The sequence below is a fragment of the Corapipo altera genome, unplaced genomic scaffold (genome assembly GCF_003945725.1).
Source record: "Corapipo altera isolate COAL_440 unplaced genomic scaffold, ASM394572v1 78, whole genome shotgun sequence".
Classification (NCBI taxonomy): domain Eukaryota; kingdom Metazoa; phylum Chordata; class Aves; order Passeriformes; family Pipridae; genus Corapipo; species Corapipo altera.
This window is the reverse complement of record NW_020884904.1, coordinates 7,055,654-7,078,772: the sequence shown is the minus strand read 5'-3', so window position 1 is coordinate 7,078,772 and position 23,119 is coordinate 7,055,654. Positions and strand designations below refer to the sequence as shown.

At 41.1% G+C, this 23,119-nt stretch overlaps 1 protein-coding gene across 5 annotated transcripts in view; it reads right to left on the bottom strand.

The window, feature by feature from the left end:
- Positions 1–1,966: 1,966 nt before the first annotated feature.
- PTPRJ (protein tyrosine phosphatase, receptor type J) overlaps positions 1,967–23,119 on the bottom strand; it is a 70,201-nt gene continuing 49,048 nt past the window's right edge. For 2 of the 5 annotated variants that reach the window (XM_027651254.1, XM_027651253.1), the window contains exons 5-23: positions 22,843–23,109; positions 21,991–22,257; positions 19,125–19,391; positions 17,950–18,216; positions 16,406–16,699; positions 16,031–16,162; positions 13,210–13,420; positions 12,946–13,061; positions 12,283–12,370; positions 11,026–11,067; positions 10,186–10,194; positions 10,004–10,091; positions 8,834–8,924; positions 7,937–8,010; positions 7,652–7,786; positions 7,104–7,223; positions 6,579–6,739; positions 5,966–6,101; positions 1,967–5,267 (exon numbers count right to left, since the gene is read on the bottom strand). In XM_027651254.1, coding sequence (XP_027507055.1) covers positions 5,109–5,267; positions 5,966–6,101; positions 6,579–6,739; positions 7,104–7,223; positions 7,652–7,786; positions 7,937–8,010; positions 8,834–8,924; positions 10,004–10,091; positions 10,186–10,194; positions 11,026–11,067; positions 12,283–12,370; positions 12,946–13,061; positions 13,210–13,420; positions 16,031–16,162; positions 16,406–16,699; positions 17,950–18,216; positions 19,125–19,391; positions 21,991–22,257; positions 22,843–23,109 — 2,924 coding nt within the window. In that variant the 3' untranslated portion in view covers positions 1,967–5,108. The remainder of the gene's footprint in view (positions 5,268–5,965; positions 6,102–6,578; positions 6,740–7,103; positions 7,224–7,651; positions 7,787–7,936; positions 8,011–8,833; positions 8,925–10,003; positions 10,092–10,185; positions 10,195–11,025; positions 11,068–12,282; positions 12,371–12,945; positions 13,062–13,209; positions 13,421–16,030; positions 16,163–16,405; positions 16,700–17,949; positions 18,217–19,124; positions 19,392–21,990; positions 22,258–22,842; positions 23,110–23,119) is intronic. The other 3 variants (XM_027651256.1, XM_027651255.1, XM_027651257.1) reach the window with 3 other exon arrangements.

The window sequence follows — 23,119 nt, the reverse complement described above, 5'->3', positions numbered from 1 at the left end:
GAATTAATAAAAGGGGCTCTGCTAAGTACCAGGGACAAAGAAGAACAGGCCTGGATAACTCATCTTTTTCTTCAGATCTAAGAAACAGTCTGAGAAGGGCTCTCAGCTTCTCCCTCATGTTCTAACAGCTCCTTCCCTTCAGCCAGCAATGCAGGCAGGAAGCAGCTCCTCCTGGTACTTCAAACTCAGTATTTCTGCTTCATTTGCCTCCTCCTCTCCCCTTGCAGGCAGGAGGCTGGCATGGGCAAAGGGTTTGCCAAGTCCAAGGGCAGAGAGAATGGAACAAAGTACAAGACTGGAGGGAGGCACTGTTTGGTACCAACTCCTTAAACACTTCTGCAAAGTGCTGAAATGGAACAGTTTGCAGCCAGAGGTTTCAACACCCCGAGGTCTTATGTGAAGAGTTGAAAGGAACTCTCTGCAGCAGTGCCACAGTAACTGAAAAAAGGAAGTATAGTAACTTCTCTGGTGAGTATGGGAAGTGGGAAAACACTGTACCTGCCTACCTCAGAAGCAAGTTAACTACTGATCTTCACTTGCCCCTCATTCTGGCCCTAGACCAAAGTGATTGCATCTGCATTTTTTAATTAGTTTTCACTCAGAACAACCAGGAGCTGTTAAGACCTAGGCTTTTTCTTTTTGCTTCAGAAAAGCACAGTGTGCAAAGTTCTCAGGTGTCCTTCCCTTCCAAGCTCCCATTTCTGACCCTCTTCCACAAAAACATCCACATCTGTTCATCTTTAAACTCCATTTGCTGCCTGATAACTCCCAGCCAGGAAGGGCATGCAAGGGCATCATCAACATATACCATTTATCAAGTGAAGAACAGGATAGAAACATTATATCCTCTCCTCTCTGACCTCCACCTCTTTAAACTCAAAGGCATTAGAACTAATGCATGACAAGACCAAGTACAGAACGTGATTTTCAGATATATGGGTTCAGCTCTACCCACCCAGAGTAACACTCCAAATAACAACCGGACAGTTTGCTTTACTGAAGTTCTAATATCTCAAACCCATGTAATTTTGGTGGGGGTGGGAAGTGAGGAATTTCACTTCCCAGAAGTCTCCCTGAGGCTGATTACCCCTGGCAGTGGTGGTCACCTGCTGCAGGTCCTACACGTTCACTGTCACAGCTTCTCTTCTACCACATGAGTCTCACTGAGAGCACTCAGACAACATCATGTGGCTGGCACATGCCCCCACTAAATGATGATGAGACAATCACGCTGCTCTTCCTATCTCACCACCCAGTCACTTCAGAAAACACAGAAGTTACCATGGAGGATCACAAGATTTTACAGTTAAGTGTCAGCACCCCATGATGAACTGGAGAGCTGCTGAATGCCAGTATCACCCTCCAGGCATATGATCCTCCTTGGGAATGATTCAGATGGCAGCCAGGAATGGAACCTAAAAATTTTAGGAGAAAAGTACTTACCTGAGATAATGTTATATGCTCTACAGGCAGCTAATCTGTAATCAAGCAGCCAGCTGTAACATTAATAAAACAGATACTTCTGCATCCCCTTCTATCACCTCCCATCAACAGAACATCTTAAAGGGATTGAGAAATCCTCATTCTTGTTCCTCTGAAAGTAAATGAGTCCTAGAAACACTGGTCCTCCCTCAAAGCTATTTCAGTGAATGTAAATCTTTTGATGGATCTTGGATGATGGTCCTGTTCCTTTACCTGGTATCAAGCTCTTCATTTTGAGAATCCACCAAGTGGCAGGACACAGTAACATCAGATGCAGGTCCTGCCAGGCAAGTCTGAATGACAGATTACAGCCTTGCAGGGAGCTCCAGCGACGTAATACAAAAATTACTCAAGGGTCACCCCAGAGAATGGGAGTCCACCTTCCTTATCTATTGTAAAGCCCTTCTAAATGAAACTTTAGGAAATTAATTTTATTTGAAACGAACTAAAAAGAAAACCCCAATAAATGAAAAATAAGACAAAGTGCTCTAGGATGATGCTTTTTAATTGTTATTTTATATCTTTAGAAACAAATCAAACCATTAAAAACATTATAATGTGCAGAAATTTCCTGTACAACAAGTATGAAAACAACAAAATTTGTACATCATTTCACGATATTCAACAGTCATTTATTTGAAACACATCAACTTTTCCCTTCTTAAGCAGGCCCCAAATGGGAAAAAAAAATAGAACAGAAATGCAGGAGATGTAATTGTCACACAGAGGAGCTTTCAGTGGACAGCTTTAGATAAGCAACAGCAACAGAAGACATTGACCAAAGAGAGATCTCAGCAATTATAACACAAAGAACATCAGAGGGCAGGGAGAAAATAATTTCAGGAATTCAAGTCATCTTGACCAAGACAGATCCACAAGGTAGTGGAGCATTGCCTGTGCTCCTTCTCTTCCTTCAGAGACGTCCTATAAGGCAGATCCTACTTATTCACATCGACACTATGCCCGACTTTATCTTTACAACATTTTAAGCCTTACCAACTTTTTCCACCTATCAACATGGGATCAACAGGTCATTTACTTCAAACTTCAGTCTCTTCTCACAATGAGTCAGTTTGGGGAAAACACATGCATACAGTTTTATTTAAAATGGATACTCATTAGATGATGCCACAAGTGAGAATCTGATGTCTGCTTCCAACACCAAAATAATGGGACAGATTCAACTGTTTTCTGTAAGAGGATCTGGGCAGTGGTCAAGCAACACCAGTTACTGTTCTAGCTAGTTTTCTGATGTTCTGCTGCAATATTATGAAATCAACATCATCTAGCATGGAAGACTCATCTCCCTCTCCTCTGTGCTATACAAAACAAGGGCCTTCAGGAGCAAGACACCATTCGCCACCCTAAGGCAGCAAGTTCTTGGGAGACCTGAAATAATGAATACTGGCTCTGTGCTCTGCACAGATGTGCTGTAAGTAAAAGAGTAAGAGACTTAAAAAAAAACCAAAACAAACATGACTGTAAGGGGCAGACTTTCCTCCCTCCCAATTCCTTTGGAATGGTTCTGTTTGGTCCAAGTGGTTTATCTTTGTTTGTCAACTGACAGCAGCTTAGGAAGAATATGGGCCCACTTTGTGGACAGCCAGTTTGGATGGAGTTGGCAGGAGCATTAACCTCATGGTAGTTTTTTTGTTTTGTTGGCTTTTTTTTTTTAAAGTATTTCAGAGAAAAAGAGAAAAAACATATTCAAGTGGCTGCTAAAAAATATATATATATATATATAATGAATTTAACCAAAATAAACAAAACTCCTAAAACAACCAACCAAAAGCTGAACTGCACTGTGGCCTGTTCTCCAGTTTTGCTCACACAGCACACCACAGTTTGACACCAGGTTGTAAAGAATTCCTCAGGATATTCGTAAAGTTACAGTTGTGCACCAGGAATTCCTACATTTTCCTTCAGCTGACATTGGATCCTGTGAGGTTGTCAGGTTCCACTGTAAAGCCACATACACTCTTAGCATCTGCAGCTTTTTCTGACAAGTCTACTAAAACAAAGAAAAAAAACCCCAAAACAACAAAAAAAGCAGCAGAATTCCAGGGACTCTGGTTATTAAACCTTCATAAGATTTTTCACCGCTTTATAGCTATTCTATAGCATTATTCATGAACTTCATATTCATCTGCAATGCAACCAGTGCAATGATCCAAAGACCAAAAAACACACCCTCCCCCCACCCCAAGCTACTTAAGTCCTTCATTGGTAATGCCTTCTTAAGTCTAACAGTTATGTACCAGCAAAATAAATCCAATCTGATCCTCGACTTGTGAAATAATAACTGGAGGATTTCTGCTTGCTTGCTCTGTTTCTAAAAGGACCAGTTAAAACAACAGCAGCAGTACATTGCAAGTAATTATCAAACAATTACATTGGATCAATGAGATGCAGGCAGGTAAGACATGTCTCAGTTTTGAATGGCTAAGACAACCGAGAAATTTGTCTTTACAGCAGAATTTTGTACAATGTGTTTTGGTAGAAACAGTAAAGCCAGTCAGTCATTTGGGAGTGCTTGAACACTTGGAACCTTAGTTTCAACATTTTCACAGATTTATATATTTGAGGAAAAACAACAACAATGATAAAAAGACACCAACCTGAGAAAAACTCTATTAGAATAGAGTGAGCATTATTCAGTAAATCATATATTGCACCTTTAAATAAATCATTATAAATTGTATAAAAACAGAAATATCAGCCAGGAACAGGGAGGAGCTATTCTGTCCTTCATACACACGCACACACCCCCCCTTGCACACACATTCACAGATTCACTTTCTCTGGTTTTTTTCTACAGTTAAAGCTCGGAGTGACAGACCACACTCCTTTTCCTCTGGCAGAGGCACCAAAACATTAAGGCAGGGGATATTTGTGAAATGCAAAAACAAAGCTCACCTCCAAACTTCTGGAGAGTCCTGCCAACAGTGCAACTACAGTTAAGTTTGACATAAGCCTTATTTAAAAATCTGTGTTCTCATTAAGAGTTTCATACAAAAATAGAATCTCTGCTGTTTTCTTTTTTTCTAGAATAGCAACTAGAAAAGGCACAATTTCCAAGTATAAATGTCCATTTGAAGGAGTTGTTTGTACTCCTTTTTTTAAATAAAAAGGAACACAGAAAAAATAGATCACAGAGGCACAAATCTATTAACTAAGTAACCAGATACAGTAGATAAAATATGTTCCTGAAACTTATAATTAAATATATTAAAACAGCTCACAAGCCTGGTGTCTGTAAATGAAATCATATAAAACTGTAATAAAAAGTTTGTGTTATTATTTTAATATTTAAATTCTAGTTCACTGTTCATACTGCAAATGCTATTTCACCTACCAGTACTGTTAAATTCCCAAGAAAAAAAAGCAAGATTCCTCTGTTAACTTCAAATAGTTTTGCCTTTGTTGTGTTGTTTTTTCTTTTTAACATCAACCTGTGGCTCCTGCCAGCATTGTGTTTTTCCTCCTGTAGATCACTTCTTTGAATGCAAATAGAACTGCAGAAGCCAGACATGAGACACTGCACACAATCCCAGAAAACATCAGTAGAACACCTCCCTTTCCTATGGGCAGGTAACATCTCCTGGACAAACTGCATTCCTGCTGGACTATGCGTGGTAGCCATTGGCCTTCCCAAAGCCTGGTCCAGGTGTGAAATTTTCATAGATTGCCATTGCTGTCATGTTTTGGTAAATAAGATCAGTTTTCTTCTCCCTCTGGGATCTAATAATATCCATAACACACTGGTTTAGGAAGACGTACTGGTCCTGATAGGAGAAAAAGAGAAGGTAATGCATTTCTAGAAAACATCTGATTTTCAAAGTAATTCTGCTTCTGAATGTAGGTTTTGGCACTGCACTGAATGTTATCACAGAATATGGTTTAGAACTTGCGTGTGTAGTTCATAGAAAATAGAGCTGGAAGGGACGTCATGATGTCATCTGACCAACACCCCCATATAAAACTAGGACCAAGTTTACTGTGAGGCCTAATGCCCTCCTAAAAGACTTTCACAATGGAGATTTTACAGCCTTTTTCAAATCAGCTTGAGTTAGTCTACACACCTTTTTGGATCAGAGATAATTTCAGCAGGAATACTTGTATTCCTGCAGAGCACAAAAGAAAAGATGCACATCGAGACCAGCTGACTCAAGATAATTCTGGCTCACAGCTAAAGGATAAAATCCACAAGGGTAAAACAAGCTGCACAAAAGTCTGTTTTGGGATTTGATTCTTTCCAGCTGCAAATGCCAGTCCTACAAAGTACTCTTGCTTGGATGTATGGTGGCCCCTGGCTGCAACTACTTTTGTGGGAAGAGATGGAGCAGGAAGGAGGGAAATTAAATAAAGAACAATTTTAACTCCTTAATATCTTCCCGTAGTTCTGAGCTCCATCTTGAGTCCATGCTTCCTGGATTATTATGCATACTTGAAAAATGTGCTGCTGGGTGCAAGACAGCCTCACCTCAGTTTGCACCATTAAAGGCCGGTGCATGCGGAGGTCGTACACCACTCCGTACACATCCACAGTGTTCTCCATCTCCATCTGCTGAATCAGGCGGTCAATGGCAATGAATGTCCCCGTCCTCCCGACACCAGCACTGCAATGACAGGGGGAGGTCATTTACCGCTTTATGCCAACCACCTGCTCCCTGCTGGTCTGATGAAGAGCCAGTGAAGCCAGGACGATGCCTCCTATTATTTCAGTGGCACAGGTAATAAAAGTCTTGGCAGCCCAGAGGGGTGGCTCTTACCACCACCAAGAGGAAGGAGGGATATGCTTCTGGGCTTCTCAGCCTTACACTCACACAAGACTATATTGAAAAGCACTTGAAAGGACAACTTTTTCAGCTAAGTTTTCCAGGCTAGGAGAGATTCTAATGAAATTTTGTATCACTTACCTTGCTACGTACATAGCATTGCTAGTTTCTGAAGCACAAGGCAAAGGTTTTCATTCTGCCCATGTCTTTAGGCAAAGAAACTTATTTTGTTTTTAATCCCATTGAAAAAAAAATAAAAATTGATCATAAAAAAACCACAAGATAAAAGCATGTCTAATAGAAACACGTTCTTCCTACCTGCAGTGCACCAGAGTAGGAGAGTCAACTGGATTTTGACTGTTGTACTGATGAACAAGGTGTCTGAAGTCAATGAGAAGGTCTGTTGTCTCTGGCACTCCATGATCTGGCCAGGAGGTGAAATGGAACTGCCGCACCGTGTGGCTCTCTGGTGCGTTGGACTACAGGAATATACATTAAAAAACAAACCAAACCGAACAACAAACCCACAAGACAATGAAAACTGGCTTCAGAGGAGCAACAGTAGGGGCTTCCTGCCATATACACTGGGCCAAGCTCAGCTTCAAAATGTTACAAAATGTGTAGGGATTTGGATCAATGATATTCCAGTTTCCCTCTTCCTTCCACTACAGTAGGGAATACTTTGAAATAATTTTCTTTTCCTTTGACTTTACTCTGAGCTCGTATCTGCTGCATTGTATTTGCTGATGTGGCTAATTGTTCAGTCCAGCAAATATTACAAGGATCTGCATACGCACAAGGTTATTTTATATACTAACAACTGACAACCAAGGCAGTACTTACCTTTTCTACAGTGAAGTCCCTTATTGTCCATTCTGGAAGGACAATTTCTGAGACCATTGTCACTATAATGTCACCGTAGGTCTTGGATTGCTTGTCTGGCCAGTACTGCTCACATTTTGTCTAAGAACAGAGTTACAAAGTTAGACACATTACAAACAGCAATGAAGCAACTGACTCTTAGTTTTAAATAACACACCACCTGAAGCAGGGCTAGAAAGCATGTCACCCTTCTCAAGGTCTATTCCAGGGCAAAAGAAGCTCTACCAAAATCATTCTCTAGAGAGAAGAACCCACCCTTAAAATAGCAATTCCACAACTCTCCTGAGGCAATCTATTCCAATAGTCAGCAGATATGAAAATGGGAAAAAGCTAAAAAAAAAAAAAAAAAAAAAAAAAAAAAAAAAAAAAGCTGTGACTATTTGATCTAGAAAATAGTCTTCCACCAAGAGGATGGCTGTTAAAAGAAAGTAGTCAGTCTCCAAACTGCTACAAAATTAGAAGGGATCCAGCTGCCTTCAAGAGATAGTTCAGTTTTGATAAAAACATACCCGAGCTTGTTCCATACATTTTGTCAACATAACAATAGAGTAGATATTCTTTTCCCAAATCATTTGCCAGAAGTCATCTATAGTATTGGGTAAAGGACCCTGTGCAGCAATAAATGCCTTCTTTGAGTTATAGCCCTAAGAAGAAAAAACCAAAATCAATATATATACACACACAAATGGGCATCAGTCAGACATAAAAACTGATTTTAAACATCATTAAGAGCTGTTAAGCCTACATCACAAAAACACACATTATATTTCATTTCAGCTAATGAAGCAACTTACAGGTATATAGTTTGCATTAATATAATCACCAGTTCCAGAGCTTTCATTTGAAAGTTTAACACGAGAAATATCATCTGCAGAAAGAAAAAATGAGAAGACAATTATAAATTTTAGAACTGGAACCTTTCACCAAAACACTGTTTATCTAATGCATGGTTTCTAAATAAGAGGTGTTTTGGAACAATGTGCGTTTTAAGACTAAGAATAGAACTTCAGGAATCATAACTAGTAGTATTTATATAATAAAAGCCTTCAGAAAAATGAGTGGCCAGGATAAACACTCAGAATAAAATAAACACAGTTTATTTTATTTTTAAACATGGTATGGTTTTGCCTATTTATATATTTCTAATCCAACAAAAAGTTTACTACAGTTTTAATTACTGGATAAAAAAAAAGTAATTTGTCTCCTGCTGCCACTGCAGCTGATGTTTCTCCTCCAAAGCATCCATAAGTACCCATCACTGTTCACTTTTCAATTCCTTCTTACACTCTGCTACCTTTGGATGCCCACAGGCAGCTTGGCAGTGCTTAAGACTCTCTGTTCATCTGCAAAGCTGGTCTTATATTTCTTATAGCTCTGCATATACATCTGTCTGTGGTCAACTGTTATCCTTTTGTGTTTTCAACCCGGACTGCAAGTTTCTCACAAATGGAAAGTGAAAGTTAATTAATTAAGGGAAAGTCCTTTAAAGGAGTTTTCTTCAGAAACATCCTTGAGGGAAAGCTCTTCCAGGTTTGCTTATACAGTGACTTTGAAAAAGTAGCAGCTCAAATTCAATGCTTTGGAAACTGACAACACCTGAAACCTCTAGGTAGAGCCACAATAGCCAAATCCAAGGTTTTCACTTAAACGTTCGACCAGTAGAAGATGCAAAACCAAAGAGAGTAACTCACATGGTAAGACATTGTTGTATCTATTTTTTCCCCTGTTCTCAGGTAGTTCAGCAGCAAATTTGGGCTGATGAACACCAGCAGACTTGAGTTCCTACAGTAAAAGAAGGATTCGTGAGCACCTGGTCTGGGTTTCAGAATCACGCAAACACATAAAAATACTCCAAACACTCATGGTCTGTGCTGTAAAACCAGGCATGTTAAACTGGGATAAATGACAATAAAAATCATCTTATTACAGGGTGGAAGGGTGACAGTGGCAAACCTGATGGAAAAGGGATTAATACAGAATGTAGGAATTGTAGTGTGTTTAAAAACCAGAGATGGGCTTTAAAAGCCTGTTGTGCTAAAACACAACACTGATAACAACGGCACACTAGTTCTGGCCCCAAGGCACTGAACTACTTTGCAAAAGCTTTACAGGCATTACAGGGAGAAAGAGAGCACATATAATGAACAGACTGAAGGAAGGCAAGGTGGAGCACCAGCCTGTAAAGTACAATCCCAGAAAGAATTTGAAGAATAAAGTCAATTAAAAACTTCAAGGAGATGAGAAAAAAACTCTAATTCTTTAACAGCAGACATGACAACACAGAATCCTTCCTGACACTTCCTTCCTGTCCTTTGTACCTAGGAACAATTGAGCTTTAGCACATTTCACAGAAAAATATTTATGGTCAGTAAGCAAATCACAATTGCTGTTTCTCAGACTGCTCCTCTGAGCTATTCACAGGTGTGGTTTGCAAATCACACCTACACACTGAAGAAGGCAGTGAAATTAGCAAGAGACCTGTCTTGCTGCGTATTAAAAAACCCTCCAAGATGAGAAAAAAAGAAGTGTAAAAGTTAAATAGCATCCCCCAGGCTAACTCTGCAGTGTTGACTAGGGCAAGGACTGTGGAGGTCCTGTCTCTGGTGAGAGCTCTGACCAGCAGGCCATGCTGTAAGCTCACAGGTAGTGGCAGTAATTCAGGACATGAAGTATTTATCATGCACTTCAACTAAATTTGAAGCTGCATAGGGGAAGGGAAAGCTATACATACAGCTTAACAGTCTCTATAATAAAGGATCCTTCTCTTTCCCTTCAGTAAGCCTTGTGTATGCTCCATAGGAAAGCTGATTTGACTTTCCAAAAATATTTGTCATGAAGCTCTCTCCACTGAGGACACATACCTCATATTCTTCTGCAAAACCACAGTTGGAGTCAGCTTGCTGCTTCTTAAAGTAGGACTCAAAGTTCTCCACTTTAATCATTTTTGATCTAAAATGAGAAGAGCCATCTATTAGCAACTGGCATTAGGTCAAGAAACCATGGATTAATTCAGTCAATGTGTTAGAAAGTGTTCTTTACTTACTTCTTGACCCTTCAGGGGAGGGAGGGGGGGAAGAAAAAAAGGCTGATTAGACACATGCAGTTGTATTTTTCACTATGTGAATCTAAGAATGAAAGCATGACTGTTAGTTGCAGCCACAAAACTGTGCATTTACAGGGGACAGGGTATCAAGCATAGCATATAACTGCTCTGTTAAACCAAGGAGAGAATAGTACATCCTTCAGGAGAGGAACATTGCAGAAGGTGTCAGTCAGCCACTTACTCCCATTGGATGGGCCCTATTCTCTGGTGTATTTTATGTCAACTATCAAAGTCTACACAGGTGGGATTTCATGGGATGCTCTGGCCATGCCTTTCCATCAGCACAAAAATGGGTGCAAGAACCAACAATGTCGTTCAATTGCACTGCCTGTGACTTCCAATTTATTATGGTTACTCCCCCATGGCCAGCCTTTACAATCACAACATTATCTGAATTAAGGGCTCAGCACACAGTAGTCACAAACAACAGAAAAAATTCAGGTCACAGTGCTCATTTTGCCTATGTGCACTTTATGAACAATTTGTTTTGTTCCCTCAATGTGCACGAAACATCAAACATCCTGTTTTTCAAAACCATGTGGAGCATTTGTGTGTCTAATGGTGATTCATGAAGTGAACACAAATCTCTGCAATGGTTCTAGAAGTCTTGATCAATATGATTATTTTTAGTCTGGAGGCTGAGGTCTTTAAATTCCATGAGGAATTAATACTTCGAAATTCTATATAAAACTGCACAGAAAACAAGTATCTGGGTTCAGAGTAATTATTGCAAATATCACTTGATCTCAAAAAACAACATGTGAAAGGATATGGACTTACTTAATTGGAGAAAAGGACACTTCAGTATTTCTTTTATCTTTCCTGTAAGGTGAAAGAAAACAACACATAGGTTCACAGTAGAATTTAATGGAATGCATATGAGATTTCTGATGACAGCTATCTCCTGTGCCTGCTGAGAACAATTTCTTTTAAAGCATCTCATTCTGTGAAAAAAAACCCAAACTCCTGAGGTAAACCTTACACCTGGAATAAAAATAAAATACTTCATCCTTTATTGGGTGATGTTGTTCTTTCTGTTTCTTTCTGTCACAACCAGAGTATAAAGCTTGAACATAAAGCACATATTTTGGTGGTATAAGTACATCTGAGGGATCTGCATTGCTAGGTAACATCTCAGGAGAACTGCTACTATACCAGAATCCCTACAATAAGTGTTCAACAGTGATGTGTCAGTCATACTGAAAGTGGTTGTTGAATGAAAATAAATGTTCTCATTATTGTACACAGTTATTGGACACAATTTGGAAAACAACAGCAGTTAATCAAACAAACTAAGAAAGGTGGACTAAGGGTCTTACAGTTAACTCTTTAGAAAGGACGTACTACATGATCAGAAGCAGAAAAAAGCCTTTGTGGACTCTTACATCCCAGATTATTTGGAAAAGACTGGAAACTGAGAGACCAGCTCAAACCTTAGGCAACCCATTAGCTTCTGGAAATTCCAAAATGGAAGTTTCATGTGACAGGGAGTTAAAAAGGATATTAATGGAAAACTTAAAATCAAACCATGTAAGATACAATTACATATGTCTTTTAGCACAATAATTTGTGATGTTTGCTCATTTGAATGTGAATGACTTCATCAACATGCCTGAATGGTGTGGCACTAGAACAGGTTGCCCAGAGAAGTTGTGGATGCCCCAACCCTGGCAGTGTTCAATGCCAGGTTGGACAGGGATTTGAGTAACCTGGCCTGGTGGAAGTTGTCCCTGCCCATGGCAGGGGGACTGGACATGATCTTTAAGGTCCTTTCCAACCTAAGCCATTCTATGATTCTATTCTATCAATTAAGATTTATTTAGCTCTTCTGAACTCATTAGTTTGTAACTATGGGGTTAAACAAAGTGATTTAACAACTGGTTTGATACTTCAATTCTAATCTATAACATACAAACAACATTTTTAATACAATGTATCTTAAAGCATCATGACAGAGGTGTATAAAACAGAGAGAGATACAGAAGTGAAATACTGGTGTTCCTCAACACAACCAATACAATAATAAACTTACATTACCTTCTCCTTCTCCAGAATATGAAACCCCCTACAGCAACTACAGCAAATATGGCCAAAAGACATCCAATAACCACTCCAGCAATAACGCCTGATAAAAGAGAACAAGTATTACTCATTACTGATCTACCTCTTCAGCAATGATCTAACTCAATCTACATACTACAGCAGAACCTTACAGGTGACAGAGCATGCTCTACTCTACTAAATGTCTTGCCTTTACTGTGTCCTTTGGCAGCACCAGTATTGAAACCTCAGTAAGAATAATAAAAAGAAGATGATAAATTATAGAAAATTGGGATCAAGGGACCGTATCTGCATTCCAATACACCTGTTTCTAGTTTACCAGAACTGTTAGAACATCAGTTTCTTTTTGCTACTTGTTGCTATACTAAAGTCTCACTGTGCCATTCAATCCCTTTTAGCATGCCATGAGTAGCACAGCTTTTGGTTACTCCTCCAGTGGAAGTCATACATGTCAAAAAGGGATCACCTGCAGAACCAGCAAGGTATGAATTTACAGAGTAGTGTCACTGCAAAGCTAGAAACATTTCACACAGAGAAACCAATGGGTGCTTTGAAATTATGAAACTTGCCATAATTAAGGAATCTCCACACGCTGTGTATGTGCCAAGCCGCCAGTCCTATATTTGACATTAACTATACCTGGATCCTGGGGTAGTAAAACCGGTTCAGAACAGGGTGAAAATGATACATAACTGTCTTCCCCCTCAATCACGTTGGCCATAAAGGTTATATTAGTGAAACCTGCAACACATGCCCTGTTGAAAAGGGAGAAGGAAAAAAACAAAACAGGTACATTATAGGTTCATTTAACAGCCTTAAGCAAGATTTGTAATCTTTCCATTAGATGATCTTTTAGATTTCAATTGCAGAAAACTTAACAAAACAGTGATTTGAAATAAATACCTGTATGAAAGAAGTGGAATCAATGGTCCATTTTCATAGCCATACATTGTATTTCCCTTGCCTACATTAACGATGTTTTTACCATTCTGAGAATGGAGAGAAGGTGATTCTGCCTGCTCTGTTTCTATGACATACGTAACATAGGTAGTTGTCTTCTTCTTCTTGAAATCTTTGTATGTGTTGTTCAATTTAGACTTCAAAGACTCATAACCTTCAAGAAAAAACAAGGATATATGTGGTATATACATCGTCCACTGGTTTTGTATCAGTTGGCACAATGGTTGAGATGATTGCATTAACCACAGCTGACGTTACTCCATAAGTACTGCCTGAAATGAAAGGCTAAGTGCAACAGATAATCTCAGAAATCTCTTCTACTGTAGTGCAATCTACTGCACTACCTCCCTATTTCCCAGTGTTACTTGTTTCAATTTGCTTTTGGTTTTACTTCTGCTCCACAGAGCAAAGCTTCTGCGTAAAGGTACATTAGTGGTGGAACCTGGTGCCCCATGGACAAGCTTCACTAGCCAGGTAAGCTATATCCATACATGTTCTATCAACTATCATATGGAGAGACTACAATGCAAATGGTGTAGAAAAAGTCAATTGGTATTTGGTAACACTGTGCTACCAAAATAGCATTAAGCCTCATTCAGGGTGACACTAAACTTGTCCTGACCTTGTTCCTTGTTTTATCTTACAAGAAGTCTCACACCTAAACCCTAAGAAATGAAAGAGGTAATTTCTGCCTTTTCTTGACATAGACAAGCAGTGGACAAAATGCTGATCAGAACAGTTTCCTTTCCAGAAGACTAAAACCAGGCTACCACAGTGAGCAGTGACCAACAGGACACCGTTCACAGAACAGCACCACTTTGCAGTATCTGTTATAGAAGATGAACCTTAGAAACTTGAAGCAATCATACAGCTGAGGCACATGTAACCTAAGAGGTAATAAACAAACTCAATCTACCAGTTATCCAACAACTCAAGAGCAAGCAAACTGACACAAATATTCAGTGTTGAGGGAGAACGAAGAATCTTGATCATTTGACTGATGTTTGCATACACTGCTCTCTAGTGACTGCCTTTACAAAGCTAAAAGCTCCTTCTAAAAGCAGATATAGTATTGAATTCATCTTTAAAAAGGAGAAGCCTTGCGGGAGCTCTGAAAGGGGGAAAAGCTCTAAGTTTTGTAGAGTTGTGTAGAAACAAGGGTTGCTCTGACACCAGTGAGCTGGTGGCTCACTGCCACCAGCAGCAAAGCTCCCATCAACTGTAACTGTGCAGGAACAGGGTGCAAGACAACTCTTCTAAAGCACTAGCTAGACTTCATTAAAAGCAGTTGAGGGTGCAATTAACTAAGTTACCTTGAAATGTGTGTTCAATACTACCTGAGGTATGTTTTATGTCCTGTCTTGTCCCTAGTTTCAAATCCAACAGGAATCCCAGGTTACACCTGCAGCACCTTGTGGATGTCTTGGATATCATCCTAAAACAGCCTTAGACACTATTCCTTACCTAGACAAAGTCCCCTCTGTCTATCCTAAAGGCAATGATGTCTGTTTTAGAACAGAGAAACACATCTCAAGAATATTTGTGCTAATTGAACACCATACAGCTGAAGCAATGCTTGGCTATAGGGTTATTTTCTGCTCCTATCAAAGCACTCACTCTACATTGTAAAGGCAGGCAATCTTCCTCTCTTATTTCTCTCCTTCTTGAATACCTTATAATTAAAGAAGAATGCACCAAATCTCATCACAAATAACCAGGACTGGCTGAAAGTACAAGCAGAGCTGCACGCAAGAGACTGGCATTCAAACCAGCAACTCTGGGGCAGCTGAGTAGGCATGTGAAAAGTAGGTATTTTCTGCACTGATATGATATATATACATATACCTATAACAGTAGTACAGAAAATTCCTATTTATATTATATATATGTACACACACACACACACAAACATTTCTTGTACATGTATTATATGGAAAACCATAGAAAAAAGATCTATGGTCAAAATTCTGCAAGATGAATTTCCAGTGTTATAACAAAGGATAAGCATGAATGTCAAATCCTACTTGGCAGAAAATATCTCCATCAGGTGCTTTATTCCTTCACTGCACTGGCAGAAATGAAAAGCTGTTCAACTTGAAACTACGCTGCAAAGGTAAGTTCCTTAATTCAATGATTCAACACTAGACAGTCACCAATTAAAGATATTTCTCAGTTTTGATGTTTTAAAGACACCAGTTTGACAGACTACTCTCTGGTTTTCTGTGACATTCAACCTCCCACAGCATGAATGCTGTCAATGCTATTCAAGCCTTCCACCTGCATCCCATCTCTCTCATTTAAAAGTGTTTTAAGTAAAATCAGGAGGAAAGCCCTCTTCTTTTTAAGATCTTACTGCAGAAATCTTCCAGCTGAAGAAAGGATGGAAAAACATTCCAAGTTCCAAAGCTGCTTGTGTTGGCTGCTCTGACAATTATTTGGGGGCGTGGGGGTGGGGGGGGAGGAGAAGAAAGGATACTACACCATCTTGAGGAAGGGAATCACTGGTAAATCAGTTTGACAACAGAATAGGGGCAGTACATATGAGACCTGTGTACAAGGATAAGTCAGGAAAGAAAAGACCAACTGAAAATGGGCTTACTGAAAATAAGGAGTGATCTGACAAAGCAAACATGATTTTTGAAAGGTGATTGAAAATACTAAGTCAGCTTTTTCTCTGTCCATTTAACACCTATTTAGAGTTTAAAACATAATGCCATCTGATAAATTGTTTCACATAGCTGAAGATAATGTCATAACATCTTACCTTGTTCTGTTGTGATCATTACTGCGTAGGCTTTTAATGGACCATACAATGAATCAAAATCAGAGAATTCAACAGACAATGAGCTGTGACTGACTACCTTGACTGAAGGAGCTTCACTTGGATGAGGTGGGTCTATCAACAAAAATATTTTTTAGCATGTTAAGGACTGATAGAAATTTTCCAAACAAGAAAATTCTGTAATGCTGTTCATATAATGCATATTTATTGTGCATCACATTAGACTTTGCATTAATGTAGTGTTTTATTCATAATCTGTAGGCTGATAATGTATCATACCAACTCTGGCATTCTACAACCATTAAGTTAATATTTTTGTCCTACAAATATCTTTCATTCTTAAATCTTAATGCTTACCAGTAATGCTTGTGTGACACACCCCGTACACTGGAGAGCTTTCAGAACCATTTGAAACAGTTATGATAGTAACATTATAGGTGGTGAAATAATCTAAAGATTTTGTTTTGAAGGTTTCCTCTGAGCCTTCTCCCATGCAGGGTGGAGCATCTTCTTCATTTTTCCCTGAATTACTTATATTAGATATTATAATTTTGAAGCCAGAGCTGTTACCAGAAGGACATTTCCATTTCAGCATTAGGAAAGGCTGCTTGGGCACTGGTTCACACCAAAATGAATTCACTGAGGCAGGTTCTGCCAAAAGAAAAAAGAATAACAAAAAAGAGGACTAATAAATCTAGTGTTGTCCTTAATAGAAGAAGTTGACTATTTGTATGTTATGTGTATAAATGTTTGTAAAATTTCAGTTTTCCTTTTCACTTTTAAAAAGATGCCTACATGGCATTTACTGCCTACACAAGGACTTGTTACCCCATGAGAAAGACAAGTATTTAACACACTAAGTACACAGACCCATTCTTTGCTCTGTAACTCCTCTACAGACAGGGTTACTGAGAAAACTTGGGCTGAGTACCTGTCAAGATCAGCAACGTTTTCAAAATGATGTTCAACTCTTTAATATACTACACAAAGAACATTCTTAGAGTAGGATGTAGACTGACACTAACTCCCTGTACAGCTACGGAAAACTCTTAGTGGCCAACAAACAAGAAAACGAATATAAGCTCTGTGCATTAAGAGCATAACAGTAGCCATCCTTAGAAACAGCAACTAGGATATGTCAGTTTGGGTGAGAGTCTTCTAGGAAACAATATAAAAACTGCAACCTTATGACCAGATACAAAAAGATATTTAAAAAGTTAATGTAGCAGTAACACTGAGAAGAAAGGTCTCTGTAAACTGAGAGAGGCGCAACCATGCTTTGATGTTTCACACAGACTGAGATTATGAGTTGCCAAGCAGCACTTATGGAGTACCAGCAACTCTCTTAACAAGTTCATCCCAGAGCCCCTTTGGAAAACCCAGTGGGGAGCTCTGGGACAGATTCATCGTACCTCAGTCAAAGCGGGACAAAAAAAAGGAAAGGACAAAGTAGCACCTAATCACAACAAGGGGGAAAACAGTCCCAATGCCTCACATGAGGAACGCAGGCGTAACTAAGCCTTCTCCTGTCTGTGGATGAGCTGCACAAAGCAGTGTGGCTGACAGGCACCCAGCACAATGCTGCCCACAGCTCAGCTGCAGCCATGGGCCCCTCCAGAGGTGGAAGTTCCCCAGGTACAATGCACACTCTGTGTGCACCACTCATGGCTCAGGATCTGAGGGCCTCATCCATAGGGAAGAGAGAGCACCAAAACCCCATACAAACACCAAACACCAAAACCCCCCTTCCACACATTAACATTGCCGACTCCAGGTAGGCTGTGTGCAGCACTTCTGCCTAACCATGTTGTATTTCAACCCTTGGGCAGGTGGGCAGAGCCCTGTGCCCCACAGCAAAATACAGACCACCAGGAACAGGGTTGCAAGAAACTGTGACTTACTTGTATACAGGTCTATGGACCTTCCTTCTCCTTCTGTCTCATTATCAGCTGCTATGGCAAATACAGTGAAGCTGTACATCGTCCCAGGAATTAAATCAGTAATTTCTGCTTTGCGGTCAGTGGATGTCACGTTCCTAACAGTCATATCTTCTGTAAACTCTATCCTGTATGTGTAGGAGTCGGAAGCAGCGTCATTCACCTCCCATGTTAAGTTGACAGAAGTCACACCAACATACTCTGCCTTGAGATCAAGAACTGGGCTGGGCTCTGTGAAAGGCAAGACAACAATCTGTCAGCCTGCAAGAACAGCTGCTCACAGGCACGGACAGGAGAAACACAGGCACATCAGTACTTCATTCCCTTCCCACCACTCATGGTTCAGAGTGCAGGAGGAGCCCAACAACATCACCCGGCACTGCGGGAGCCTGCTGCACCAGTGGGCAGCTAAGAGAGAAGTGAAGACAAGTCATTCTGAGTGGCATTCATCTCCCTGGCACTCCAAAGCAGGAGCACAGGTCACCACAATGCCAGCACTCACAGGATTTTCCTTGGGAATTCAGAGGTACGGTCAGGAAAGACAAAGTTGCAGGGGGATTGGTGAAAGGAGATGGTGGTGTATCTGTCCACCTCATGAGGCAGGAACTTCAAATATCACTGAAAGAGGAACAGAGGTGATGGAAGGTGGCAAAGAAGCAGCTTACCTGGGTCATGCCATGAGTGCACTCCTGAGCTAGTGTTGCCTAAAGTTCACTCTCCTGACCCAGCCCAATGGCAGCCACAGGCCCACAAAAGTTCCCTGGGCACAACACATTGTCTCTGTGTGGGAGCCCTTTAAAAGAATGTTCTGAGGCCCTGATCCTCCAAGAAGTGAAGGCAACGAAAGTACCCATGCAAATCCCAGGACAGGAAGGAAGTTCGTGGGAAGAGTTCATTGTGTCACAGGCCTTAATGACCAACTTCAACAATTACCATTTCTGAGGTGTTTGTTTCACTTTGTTTTCTAAAAGAAGGCTATATCTCTTCCACACAAACATCTCTCACTGCAGGCAGGCAAAGCAGAGCACCTCTGTCTGCAGCAGCATTACATCTTGACCCTTGGGCAGGCGGGCAGAACCCTGTGCCCCACAGCAAAATACAGACCACCAGGAACAGGGCTGCAAGAAACTGTGACTTACTTGTGTAGATGGGTATGGACCTTCCTTCTCCTTCTGTCTCATTATTAGCCGCTATGGCAAATACTGTGAAATTGTACATTGTCCCAGGAATTAAATCAGTAATTTCTGCTTTGCGGTCAGTGGATGTCACGTTCCTAACAGTCATATGTTCTGTAAATTCTATCCTGTACATGTAGGAGTTGGAAGCAGTGTCATTCACCTCCCATGTTAAGTTGACAGAAGTCACACCAACATACTCTGCCTTGAGATCAAGAACTGGGCTGGGCTCTGTGAAAGGCAAGACAACAATCTGTCAGCTTGCAAGAACAGCTGCTCGTAGGCACGGACAGAAGAACACACAGGCACATCAGTACTTCATTTCCTTCCCACCACTCATGGTTCTAAATGCAGGAGCAGCCAACAACATCACCAGACACTCCTAGAGGCTTTTGCATCAACAGCTGAGTAACAGGAAAAAGAGATAGAGCCATCTCAAGCATGATTCACCTTCCTTTCACAGGCATGAGCAGTACAGGCAATCACTGTGACAGAACTCCTGTGGCTTTCCGTGGGAATCCAGAGAGGTAGGCAGGAAGGCGAGAAGAGTGGAGTGGAAAGACAGTGGAGGTGCAACTCCACACAGCAAAAACAAGCAAGATGAAATAGTACAAGAAGAGGAACAGTGGTGATGACCCTGACTGCCTTCTTCTCCAGTCCTCATGCCCTGCACTTCACTCATAGCAGAGAGAACATCTCCAAAACCCCTCTTCCAGTACCCTATTCTCTGCACATCTTCAATAGAGGATAACCAGCCCTTACAGACAGACCAGCACAGGTCAAACTTTTGCATATTGACTGCATGGATATTTCAGAAAAACACAAATGACAACAACAGTCATCTGTTTTCTTTCAAATGCACTCTGTGGAATGACCAGGCTGGGCTACTGCCTTGGAGGCCAGCTCCAAAATGGTTCCTCCAACACCATACATCAAGACTTTTGATACTTAACATGGCAAGGGGTTGGATGGCAAAAGGAGTTCTCCTGAACTAGCACTGCCTGAATCTCACTCTCCCAGCTGCAGCCCGATCACAACTACAGGCACCCAAATCACTCAAGCTCCCCTGGCACAATATTCTGTGTGTGGTAGCCCCTTAAAAGGAAAATATGAGATCCCCATCCTCTAGGAAATGAATGCAAATGTCCCTTTCCCAAATTTGGAAGAGATTAGTTATCAGGGAAGCGTCTCTCCTCTTCGTTGACAGCCTAGGGGCAAAATTCACCAACAGCTTTCCATTAGGGCAATGCTGCTTCTACACTTCCACATCTCATGCTTGGAAGACTGGCCATATCCAGCTCCAGGACCAAATCATCACCTCTGCCTGCAGCTGTATTAAATTACAACTCTCAGGCAGGTGGGAAGAGCCCTGTGCCCCACAGCAAAACACAGACCACCAGGAACAAGGATGCAAGAAACTGTGACTTACTCGTATACAGGTCTATGGACCTTCCTTCTCCTTCCGTCTCCTTATCAGCTGCTACTGCAAATACAGTGAAGTTGTACATTGTCCCAGGAATTAATCCAGTAACTTCTGCTTTGGGGCCACTGGATGTCACGTTCCAAATACGCATATCTTCTGCAACTTCTATCCTGTACGTGTAGGACTGGGAAGCAGTATCATTCACCTCCCATGTTAAGCTGACAGAAGTCACACCAACATACTCTGCCTTGAGATAAAGAACCGGATTGGGCTCTGTGAAAGGCAAGACAACAATGTATTAAGACAGAAATAAAGGAAGAAGAACCACAGCCACATTTCTCTATTCCACATAGAATGAGCATCATTTGTAGCCAAGCAGCACTTCTACAGTACCAACGTCCAGTTTCAGACACTCATGCTGAGCCATCTCTGGAGAAGCCACAGGAGTTCTGGGGGATTTTCTCTTTCAATTCATATGCCAGAATTATTTGTTTCACAGTGGGTTTGCAGACAGAGAAACAGATGGAAATCAGTGAAGGAAGAAGAGTGCAAGCTAATCTTGGTCTGTTAACTCAAAATTGTGCCTATAACTCTTAATCTGAGACCTTCAGCCCAAACTTTCCCCAACATCAGCATAAAGAAATGGGTTGCTTGAGCAGGTGCAACAGTTGACACACTTTGGGGGGCTGTGTCTGCAAGCCTGACTCAGCATCAACTCCAGGCAGATAAGACTCACCTCAGGCAGCTTAGAAAAGTTTATCTACTCAGTAGCACCTCCAGGACACACTGTTTCAAATTGCTTTGTAGGGACACTGCCTGTTCCCTTTGTGTCTCTGAGCTACACACAAAAGAAACATCTCCTCCTTTCCATCCCTCTGGTCTGGGAAAAAGGTTCCATGGCACAAAACCAGCAAGATGGGCACCACACTCAAGAATGTGATCATAAGCAATAGGAGAGTCACAGCCCTCAGGAATCTCAGGCCATAGACTCTGCAAAGAGCTCAAAACAATCTTCAAGAATAAAAAGCCTCTGTGACTCTGGCCACCACATCCCTGCATACCACATCTTTTGGTAAAGCTGTGATAACCTGCTCCCAGAAGCATTTTAAGGGGTCTATTTGGCCCTCAAGCACCTAAAAGAAGGCACACTGTTGTAGCAGGTGGATCTCTCATAGTCTTGAGTGGCAATGCTGGTGAAACAGCTGATTTACAGGCAACACAAGCAAGCACAGACAATCTCAGGTCTTTCCCCTTTAACCAAAGACCACTTGGCATTCACACACACAGGCAGCTGGAGCAAAACAATGTCCCAACCAAGAAATAAGACAAAGATGCAAATATAAGAAAGCAGAGCAGTTTGGTACAAATGCCACGTTTACTTGCAACCTAGAGGCACCATTTCCTTACTTGTATACAGGTCTATGGACCTTCCTTCTCCTTCCGTCTCATTATCAGCCACTACTGCAAATACAGTGAAGTTATACCATGTCCCAGGAATTAAATCAGTAATTTCTGCTTTGCGGCCACTGGATGTCACGTTCCTAACAGTCATATCTTCTGTAAACTCTATCCTGTACGTGTAGGAGTGGGAAGCAGTGTCATTCACCTCCCATGTTAAGTTGACAGAAGTCACACCAACATACTCTGCCTTGAGATCAAGAACTGCGCTGGGCTCTGTGAAAGGCAAGACAACAATCTGTCAGCCTGCAAGAACAGCTGCTCACCAGTACTTCATTCCCTTCCCACCACTCATGGTTCAAAGTGAAGGAGGAGCCCAACAGTATCACCAGACACTCCTGGAGCCTGCTGCACCAGTGGGCAGCTAAGAGAGAACCGAAGATAAGTCATTCTGAGAGGCATTCATCTCCCTCTGACATTCCAAAGCAGAAGCACAGGTCACCACTGAGCCGCAGTTCCCAGGGCTTCCCTTGAGAATCCAAAATATGAACAGGAATGGCACGTGTATGGTTAGCAATACAGGGAATTTTGTTCTAGTTGGTTGGTTTTGGTTCAGGTGTTGTTGTGGCAGATTTTTTGTTTCAGGGTGGGGGGTTAGAGGGATTTTGGCATTTAAATAAAGAAACAAATAAATAAATAAATCAGGATTAGGTTTCCTCTACACATCAACCCTTTCTTCTTAGTATTCAATCCAGGTAAGATTTATATTAAATTTTGACCCTCAGGCAGGTGGGCAGAGCCATATGCCCCACAGCAAAATACAGATAACTAAGAAGAGGGCTGCAAGAAGCTGTGACTTACTTGTATACAGGTCTATGGACCTTCCTTCTCCTTCCGTCTCATTATCAGCCGCTACTGCAAATACAGTGAAGTTATACCATGTCCCAGGAATTAAATCAGTAATTTCTGCTTTGCGACCACTGGATGTCACATTCCTAACAGTCATATCTTCTGTAAACTCTATCCTGTACGTGTAGGAGTTGGAAGCAGTGTCATTCACCTCCCATGTTAAGTTGACAGAAGTCACACCAACATACTCTGCCTTGAGATCAAGAACTGGGCTGGGCTCTGTGAAAGG